This window comes from Echinops telfairi, unplaced genomic scaffold (genome assembly GCF_000313985.2).
Source record: "Echinops telfairi isolate 266 unplaced genomic scaffold, ASM31398v2 ScPeMD7_18;HRSCAF=68, whole genome shotgun sequence".
NCBI lineage: Eukaryota > Metazoa > Chordata > Mammalia > Afrosoricida > Tenrecidae > Echinops > Echinops telfairi.
Genome location: NW_022103915.1, coordinates 38,068,015 through 38,078,267, shown reverse-complemented (window position 1 = coordinate 38,078,267; position 10,253 = coordinate 38,068,015). Strand labels below are relative to the sequence as shown.

The 10,253-nt window shown below is 44.6% G+C and overlaps 2 protein-coding genes across 2 annotated transcripts in view; one reads left to right on the top strand and one right to left on the bottom strand.

Annotated features, from left to right (window-relative positions):
* Positions 1 to 5,352, top strand: part of ARG2 (arginase 2) — a 72,920-nt gene extending 67,568 nt beyond the window's left edge. Inside the window, exons 6-9 of the mRNA XM_013003726.2 lie at positions 298 to 392; positions 538 to 642; positions 1,627 to 1,763; positions 4,898 to 5,352. Of these exons, the coding sequence (XP_012859180.2) occupies positions 298 to 392; positions 538 to 642; positions 1,627 to 1,763; positions 4,898 to 5,103 (543 nt within the window). The 3' untranslated portion in view covers positions 5,104 to 5,352. The remainder of the gene's footprint in view (positions 1 to 297; positions 393 to 537; positions 643 to 1,626; positions 1,764 to 4,897) is intronic.
* The window catches only part of VTI1B (vesicle transport through interaction with t-SNAREs 1B), a 20,923-nt gene continuing 15,987 nt past the window's right edge, over positions 5,318 to 10,253 (bottom strand). Inside the window, exons 5-6 of the mRNA XM_004698666.2 lie at positions 7,417 to 7,478; positions 5,318 to 5,631 (exon numbers count right to left, since the gene is read on the bottom strand). Of these exons, the coding sequence (XP_004698723.1) occupies positions 5,535 to 5,631; positions 7,417 to 7,478 (159 nt within the window). The 3' untranslated portion in view covers positions 5,318 to 5,534. The remainder of the gene's footprint in view (positions 5,632 to 7,416; positions 7,479 to 10,253) is intronic.

Sequence of the window (10,253 nt, the reverse complement as noted above, 5' to 3'; positions counted from 1 at the left end):
CTTTAAACCTATCCTGTGGGTAGGTAGAGAAGGCCTTCTGCAGTCAGCAGGATTCCTGTCGTTTAGATAAGTTAATGAGAAACTGAGGCCATTGGGGGGTTTTTTTTTTTTTTTTAAATTCTTGAGAACTCTCTACTGTGGTATTGAGCTGCCCTTCTGTAACATTACTACTTTCTGTTCTCTCCCAGATCCAGTGCTTTATGTTGCTTTAAACCTATCCTGTGGGTAGGTAGAGAAGGCAGCCCACACACCGATGAAACCAGGGGTTCCTGATTTTGTTCATGCCTTCTTTCACAGGTACCACGACTCCCAGGATTTTCATGGCTCAAACCTTGTATCTCTTCCCCAGATATTGTGTATATTGGCCTAAGAGACGTGGATCCCCCTGAACAGTAAGTTGGGCTCTGGGTCTGTTTGGGGGACGTAATGTTTCATCTGAAAGGCTGATACTTGACTTCTAAAGGCAAAGCCCCTCTAAACACACATTTGTTAAAATGCTTTGTGAATTAAGGATCCTTTCCTTTATGTCTACCACAGTTTTATTTTGAAGAACTATGACATCCAGTATTATTCCATGAGGGACATTGACCGACTGGGTATCCAGAAGGTCATGGAACAGACCTTTGATTTGCTGATTGGCAAGTAAGTAATGACAGCAATGTCTCCTAGGTCCCAAAGGAAATAAAGGCAGACTCCCAGTGGACAGCATACTTCTACCCAGGCTATGGAGAACAGCCTTTTCTTAAGACACACAAAAAACACAATGTACATGTAAAAAACTCACAGTTCAGGAAGGCATAATCTGAAACTTAACTCAAAATCTTTCTCGGGGGTTGGAAAGGATTTTCCTATACGTCATTGTCCCAATCCTCTGCCTCTTTGAATTTTTGTTCAGTTCCATTTTCAGTGTTGGTTATCTTTTAAGATCAGGAACATTCATTGTTCCAACTTCTTCATTCTTCCCAGCTTTTCTATAGCTTACCTGGAGGGTTTTACATTCAGGAAGTCTTAGTGTGGTAAAGAAAGATAACACGAGTGCTAATCATATACTAGTTTTAAGAGCATTTTTCTAATACTGAGCCTTTGTTTCTGGATGATTTTGTCAGAATAGCTTCTGGTAGTTAGTATATCAGTGGTAAGAAATGTGGGTAATTATTTGGTGTAAGGATATTTTCAGTGTTAGCCACTGCACAGACACCTGGGCTGAACTGAAATTAGAAGATTGCAGACATAAAATCAGAGTTAAGTTCAGCTGCTTTTACCCTCAGAGGGAATGATAGCAACTGTCAACTAGTCCAATCCACTGTACATTCGAATGTGGCAGAGCCTGAGGACATCTAGAAGGAATCCCACCTCTCCTGACCGAGAGGCTCTAATGGCCGGGGAAGCCAGAAGTATAAATGGGTTAGTTGGTGTGCGGCATGCAGAACAAAGGCCAGTATTGTAAAGTAGTGAACAGAAAGCTAATGTGCTGATACTCAGTATGTCAGGAATAGGCAGCCTAGAATTGTGTTCCATTACTCAAGGTCCTCACTGGGAGCTACATGATCATGTTGGCACAGGCATAGGGAGGAGGAATGCCCAAGCACAACCCCACGGCTACTCTTTTATCCTCATTCTCTCTAGAAGACAAAGGCCAATCCATCTGAGTTTTGATATTGATGCATTTGACCCTGCACTGGCTCCAGCTACGGGAACCCCTGTTGCAGGGGGACTGACCTATCGAGAAGGCATGTACATTACTGAGGAAATACACAACACAGGTATGTAGCAAATATCCTATAGCCTGTCAACACCATACGTAAATCTGAAACCTTTTTTTGTAGCTCTTCTCTGCTAGCCCGTGTCAGTGCAGACTTTGTACTTGAACAATTACATCTAAAAGTCATATGGCCAACCGAATGAGGGACTATCCATTTAGAGGCACGTGAGGACCCGGCTTGCATTGAAATAGGCTTAGGGAATATGGGCATAACCCATGTTGACTGCAGTTCCTTCATTTTTGTTGTGGCTACAAATTGAGGGTTTGTGGCTACCCTGGGTCGGGCTACGCTGGGTTGGCACACCATTTTGCCAACAGCTTGTGCTCACGTTGCATCTGTCACATTTTGGTAATTCTTAGAATTATTTGACTTACAATGTGATTGCATATTCATAGGCATAGGTTACAATGTGAACAAAAGTGTTTTGTGTGCGGCAGGTAACCAGAACATGTAAACTGCACTGTATCTCCAAGGTGTGCCCACATCGTGGAGAGGTGCTAATGTCCACTCACTTAAGAAACAAAGGAGTGAATTGTCCGACTAATACTGTTCCTTTTGTCTATATTATCAAAAGGCAGATTAAGAGCAAAAGACAAGATAAAGCAGTGTTAATGTCAGGAGGTTAGTTAGTTCTGAGAGTTGGAATTTGAGGTTAAAGTTTTTATCTTTGAAGTTTTGTATTCGGACTTATTTGAGAGGAGCGTTAACCTGGAGAGATATTGGATGGAATGGTAGATTCCAAAGTGTGGCTAAAAGGGATTCCTGTCCCCAGACTCCTGTTTGTTTGCAAATAGTTTACAGTTCTGTGGGAAAGTTGTTGGGTGCCGTCAAGTTGGCTCTGACTCCCAGAGGCCCTTTGCACAACAGAACGAATCACTAACTGGTCCTGTGCCACCTTCACAGTTGTCATCTATGAGTCCATTGTAGCAGCCACTACACGGTAATATTTCTGTAACCATCTTAAGACATCAAGGTGTGGATAAAGCCTAGTGATCCCAGGTTGAGTCCAGGGCTATAAGGCGCCCTCACTACCTGGGATAGAAATGGACCGGGACTTAGTCTCCCTGGTGCTGGTGCCCGCTAGACCCTTGGGCAGGTAAGTACAGGAAGGCACAGTCTCAAACATCAAACACTGGCAAGAAAAGTCTCATTCCACTTTGTTCCTAATGACATTACTTGGGTAGGTGGGGTCGGGCATGGAACTCTTAACAGGAGAAACAGTGGTCATACTGTGTGCAAACTGTGGCACTATGCTTAAACTGATAGACAGGGAGGAGGGTGGCAATCATCTGGAAACACCCATCTCCTTTGAATATGCGGACCCCCCTGGGTACTTGCTTTGGAATATGCTGAAAGTACAGGTTTAGTCAGTGGATATCTGAGATACAGTCGGAGGCAGTATGTCACAGACCCACATACAGAGCCTGGTGGAAGGGCAACACTACCTCCCTGTTCACTCCTGCACATTGCTATGAATGGTAATGACATTGAGCATATTGCAAATGCATTTACAGGGCTTCTCTAACAGAGTACCACAAACATGGCCGGCTTATAAAACCAGAAATTTATTCTCTCTCAGATCTGGAGACTCAGGAGAGTTTGGAGTCAGATTGCCAGCAGAGTTGATTGCATCTGAGGGCCCCAAAGAGGAGCTGATCCAAACCTCTCTGCAGCTTCTGCTGCTGCTGGCAAATCGCTGGTGTTCCTTGGATCATAGATAGTTCAGCTCTTTGCCTCCATCTCTCCATGGTCATTTCCCTGGTCTCTTCTTTAATAAGAACACCACCCATCTTATTTGTGCATGACCTCTTGGGAACTAGTAGTATCTTCAGAGACTATTTTCCAAACAATCTCACAACCACCAGGAATTAGGAAGGGAGCTCTGGTGGCAGAATGGATTATACATTGGACGGTTAGCCTCAGGTCAGCAGTTTGAATCCATCAGCCACTTCATGGGAGAAAAGTGAGGCTGACAGGTCCTGGAAAGATATGTATCAGAAATATCTCGGCTCTCTTTCTGTGTAGGCCTGTCAAGTCACGGAGTCAGAATGGACTTGATGGCAGTGAGTGAGGGGAGGACTGGGACTTCACCGTATCTTTTCCTATTTGGGGGTAACTATATTTCCCCCCCTTTTGTCCCAGAGAAAAATTTTTTTACAGCATAGTTAAAAGAGGACAGGATTTATTTTATTCACTCTGTTTTCGAAGGACATAATAAAATCCCTAACAATGTACTGAAATGTACTCCATAGACTATTAAGTAGATTTGCTCACGTTTCCAGACTTTATAGCCATCCTGTCAAATACTGGCGGGATTCTCAAATACTAGATTATTTAGGTTAAGCTTCATTCAGACTGAGGCACTGTGTCGGGCAGTGGGGGTGTGAAGGGTGAGAGGGTGGATGACAGACCTGGGTAGGTTCTTTTAATCGTTCTTCCCCTCAACCTCCTTTAAGCCACAGGTTCAATGCTGAGAACTTTGCTCAGCATTTCTGCCTTTACCAAACCTGCACTGAAGGTAACTGGAGTACAAGGTGAACAAGCAGCGTATGTCAGAGTCTTCCCATAACTAAGTAGGTCAGATGGCTGGGAGTAGTAAAAGTGAATCTGCCCCCTACAGGTCAGACCTGTAGGGGTGACAGTAACTATCGAATAGGGCACACAGGGTGGGTTCTGGCAAGATATATAGCGATAAGGCTTCAAAAGTGGTTACAGAGCTCTGGCCTTAGAGAGGTGGGAGACTGTCCTTAGTCCTGTTTTACCGAATTCTAGGCAGATACATCTAGATGGGTCTTAGTCACACTGGAAACGGAACCCACTTTCCCATCGGACACATTGGAAACTCATTTATATCGTCTTTCCCCAAATCCCTTTTCCTTATTTCGAAGTGCCTTAAATGACAATAGTTGAGCCAAGATGACCCACTGCAGCGCCTTCAAGGTTTCTCCAGCATGACTAGTTCACCAGTGTTTTAACTTCAATTCACGACAAGAGGGCGAGGCAGCAAGGACTCCTTGACAGTAGATGATTTTGTGGTAGATAATGACTGGTTTTTACCTTGCCTTGTTCTCTCAGTCCCTGGGAGCAGTGGCCGAGGGACTGTGCTGAGGTTTTTCCATACTTTGTTCTTACAGGGTTGCTGTCAGCACTGGATCTTGTTGAAGTCAATCCTCGGTTGGCCGCCTCAGAGGAAGAAGTGAAGGCGACGGCTGGCCTGGCAGTGGATGTGATTGCTTCAAGTTTTGGTCAGACAAGGGAAGGAGGGCACATTGTCTATGACCAGCTTCCTAACCCCCGTTCTCCAGATGAATCGGAAAACCAAGAACGTGTGAGAATGTAGAAATACTGAGGGCTGAGAGGTGCTTCACTATGGGCATTCCAAAAGCATTTGAGGAGACAGGTACTAAATGGCTGGCCAGGTCAATATCGCCTTAATTGAGAACATTTGTGCACACTCAAGATTGTAAAATTCTTCTTCATTATGTTGACCAATGCTATGACTGTATGTTTTTGCAGTTCACAGGATGTTAATATATTGGAGTACTATATAAATGTCAAGGAATCATAAACAGCATTTATTACCTTGGTATATCTCTGGTCTTGTGGCTTTTCTTTCACATTTAGGTGGCTTTCTGTCTCTCCTCCCTCCTCCCACAGTTTGGCTGGACAGTCATCCTTGAACTGTCAGCCCACAGCAGCAGCTCATTCCCTGTCCCTACTATTACTTCACAGGGTCAAGGTTCTGGTCCTCAAGTCCCTCTCTTTAGAAGTTTAATGGTGGTGGAAGAATTTGTAATAGACCAGGCCTCCCAGGATGGCAAGCTCCAATAGGATGATGACGGACAGCAGCAGCTTATTGGTGACCACTCTGCAAAAAGAGGGAAAGTGAGAAGTCAGACAGCTGTCCTTCCTTGCATTTGTAATTCTGTGGGTTTGACCTAGGACTAGGGGTGGAGGCTAAGGTAGCTTTTGATTACACAGCCATTTAGCAGTACATAACTACTTATAAGGGGCTTAAGCTGGCAAGTAATAACTTATAAGCTTTTCTTGGTGAAACTAGTAATAATGCCATCACCTCCTAGAAATGTTAACAATTATATACCACTTTGGAAATCACACAAACCTTATTTCAGAGTAGAAGTCAGTATATTATCGTAGAAGTCAGTATATTATCCACATATCCCCACACCCTTTTCTCGGAGCAAGGTTTGGAGTAGATGCTCCAGTGTCAAAATGCAGCTCAAAGGATGGGTCCTGCTTTAGGAAAAGGAACTAGAAGCGGGGCTATGCCTTTTAGCCCCCTGTGAACATCCTGCTCCCCCGGGGCCCCCAACCCAAATGGTTCACTCTATTCTATAGATCACCCACCTCACTTAATGCTACTGGCCCTGTGTGTTTTCAGACTGAATACAGGAGCAGAGAGGCTCCTCTTTCTGCTATTACATAGATTGTGTGCTGTTCCTTTATTGATTCTGACTCTTGGTGATCCTGCGTGCTAGAGTAGAATGGTTTCATAGACTTTTTTGGCTGTACTCTTGATGCTGATCATTGGCACCACTAGGTGGGTTTGAACCGTTAACCTGTAAGTCAGCAGTTGAGTGCAAACTATTGGGGCCACCTGTGAGCTATAAGGAGCACACCCACTGCTGTCGAGGTGATTCTAACTCAGTGAACCTCAAAGACAACATAAAACTGCCACACAGTGTTTGCAAGACTCAATCTGTGGACACAGACTGTCCCATCTTTTCTCCTACAAAGGCAGGATAGGACATTCAGTCTTTGTCTAGTTTGTTAACCTAAGACTCCTATCTCTTCAGTGTACTCTAAAGTGTCTCTGTGTTCCATGAGGAATCTGCCCTCTACTCAGGAAATCATCACTGGTGCTCATTCCAGACCACCAGGTGTGTCCAGGGTGACACAGCCCATGTGCTTAGCTGACTTCAGCCTCCGTCACATGACTGTCCTATTTGGTGTCTTGTTTAGTCGCTGTTTGCACTTAATCCAAGGGTGGTAGTTATTTTTTCAAGTCACCTTTTTTCTAGACTTGAACTTTGCAAGACTAGATAGAGGTTAAATCCTACTGGATTTAAAGACTACTGGATAGAGGTTAAATCCTATGGTGAACAAGAGCAAGCAGCAGCAGTGAAAACCATTTAAAAATAAATTTTATAAAGACATTTCAAGGAATACGAAGCTCTAAGGAATGGAAGTGCTTTCAGTGGATAAATTTTCCATGGGAAACTACTCAGAGCAGTATATACTTTTAACAAAGGATTCAGCCTAGGAATATTTAACTGTACTAAAACGCTGTTCCTTACTCTAAAAGTGCTCTAGTGGCTCTATCAGGTAAGCACGGACAGCTAACACCCCCACCCCCGCTGCTCCACGGGAGAAAATAAACCGTTACCTGCTCCCCATAAAGACCTACAGCTTCAGAAGCGCCCTCTAAGGTTGCAGAAAGTAGGAATTAACTCGATGGCAGTGTGTGGGTTTACTCCTTTATTTCTTGCTCTGTTGGGCGGTACTGTGTATAGGGACACTGGGTGGCAGCAAGCACTGAGGAGTTTTGAGTCACTACTACAAGCTTTGGCATTTGGGGGTGAAAATCATGAAGAGTTGAATCAATTTTATGATGATATTTTAAAGAACTTACTTTCTGGACATTGACCGGAGAATCTTTCGACTTTTGCTCAAGTTTTCACTGGTGTTTACGAGCTGAGAAAAGAAAACAGCAATCATGTCCCCTTCTTTCAAGAACACACTCCACAGAATGTGGGCAGACGTCCCTGTGATGGCAGATGGGCAGAAAAGGCTACGGACAGAAAAACTCAAAGAATGAGATTCCATTTCAACAATGGCCTCTGAGGACAAAGGGAAAGGAGGTGCTGCTTCACTTCTCATGAAGGAGGCTTGGCCACCCAAGTCCCAAGGTTCCTTGCAGCCATTTCAAGGACCAAGTTAGTCCTTCATGCAGGCTACTCAGGAATTCCAGGCTGGGCTCCGGAGCAGCTTGGAACAGCTTCTGATTAGATTGTAATCAGTCAAACTCAGGAGAGGCTTAGTGTTAGCTTTCATAATAGGCTGATGGGCATCCAATTTGGGGATTTGGTGCCCCACTTGCCCCCTTTACGACTTTCAGAGTAATTACACTGAACCGTGAAAGGAGCTGGCCTTGGTCGAGAGCTGGAGAATGTATCCAAGAGCCTTGCTGAGTTGATCTCTTGGTCTACTCTTTGGCTTTTAAATTTAGCCTATCCACATAAACATTAAAAAAGGCACAACCCCCAGACCTGAGCTATGTTGACCCGCTCCCCAGAAGAATATCATGCAGATGACAGCACTGAAGATATAGCCTGGGGAGAGTGGTGGGTCTGTCCAGACCACACGGGTGTGAACTAGGAGGAAGAGGGGAGAGGCAGAACGAACCTCATCATGGCCCACCAAGACCCGGGACGACATCCCTGCTTGGAGCAGCCAATGCACACAGGACCATAGGGCCAGCCGCACCATGAGACAACGTTCCTTCACTGAACCTTAGTGTGCTATGGGGGGGTAGCACTGGAGACACCTTGTGCAAAGTGTGCCTGGTCTGCCCCAAGCATGGCAGAGTGAAACGCCAAGGGAGTACAACAGGGCAGCAAGGGGAGCAAAGTAACTAAGTGCCTGAGGAATCCTGAAATAAGACTTCTGACTCAGGGGACAGGGCTTGGCGCCTCATAAAACACTCAAGGGTTAGCAGATAGATTTTTATGTTTTTTTCCCCCTTTCTTGCACCCTATGTCTATATAAAATAGGTGGGGCAAAGAATCCAAAGGAGAAAACAACTGGACCAGCAGTCCCTGGGGGACATGGGAGAGGATGGGGTAGGGAGGGGGAGCAGGAAGCCAACAAACGCAGGGATGAGGGAACAACAAGAAATCTAAAAATGATGGTGAAGAGGCTTGGTGGGGTTTGATCAAGTGCAATGTATCCAAGAGGAATTACTGAGAGCTGAGTGGAGGGTGAGCATGATAGTAGGACAAGAAGAAGGTGAAAGGAACAGAGGAAAGAAATAGGAAGCAAAAGCTATAAAGGTATAGCTATAGGCACGTATATATATAAATATATTTATAATGAAAGCGATAGAGGCCAATGTACATATATTTATATGTTAAGTATTAAGATAGCAGAGGGACTTTGGGCCTCTACTCAAGGACTCCCTAAACACAAAAACACTTTGTTCTAATAAGCTGGCACTCTTTACGATACCTTCCTGACTCGATTGCTGAAAACAAAATGGGTGCATGAGCAAATGTGGTGAAGAAAGCAGATGGTGCCAGCTATCAAAAGATAAAGTATCTGGGGTCTTAAAGGCTTAAAATTAAACAAGAAGTAGGGAAGCAAATAAGCCCACGTGGAAGGAGTACACCAGCCTGTGTGATTATGAGGTGTAGATAGGATCAGGTATCAGTTATCAAAAGACCCAAAACAATTTATCGATGTGAATGATGGGGGTTGGAGTGGAGACCCATAGCCCATCTGTAGATAACTGGACATCCCCCCCCAAGAAGGGTTACAAGGAAAGGGCAGTTCAACCAGGGTGCAATATAGCACTGACAAAACACATATTATCCCTTTAGTTCCTGAATGCTTCCCAATCCCCCACTACCATGCATGACTCAGTTCTACCTTACAAATCTGGCTAGAATGGAGTATACACATTGGGACAGACAAGACCTCTTACACATGGAATTCAGGACAGATAACCCTCAGGAACAGTAGTGGGAGGGTAGCAATATCAAGAGGGTAGGGGGATGTCAAGTGGGGAGAGGGAGAACCCATCACAAGGTTGGATATAAAGCCCACCCCCCTGGGGGACGAATAACAAATGTGGGTGAAGGGAGACAATGGACAGTGTAAGACATGAAATAATATATAATTGATCAAGGATTCACGAGGGTGGGTGAGAAGGGGGGTTAAAAAGTGGAGCTGATACTAAAGGCTCAAGTAGAAAGAAAATGTTTTGGAAATGTTGATGGCAACATATGTACAAGTGTGCTTTATACAACGGAATGATGGATTGTCAGAAGATTTGTAAGAGCCCCCGAATAAAATGATTAATAATAAAAAAGGCACAACCCATACTCAAAGTGCAGTCTCCTTAGGGTGACTTGAATTTAGTGCTTTACGGCACGCTGTGGCCTTTCAGCCAGGACAGGGCTTTAAGACGTTCAGAGGTAGGAGAAACTCCTCAAGCCCCACACTGAGCCCTCTTTCCTGTCCTGGTCTGCGCCATGAGGTCTTTCTGTCTCGGTTTACTTTGCTTATTCAGAGCACAGCATTCCCCTGGCTGGTTGTAGTGCTTTTTACATTTCTAAGCAGATGGAAGGGAGAAACGTGTTCTGTTTTCTAGACTCTCAGGCAAACTGCCACCATTTGGCTATAGTATTTCTGTTTTCTTCCCAGGCAACTGTAAACAATTCCTCACAGCTTGACAACAGTACTATTTTT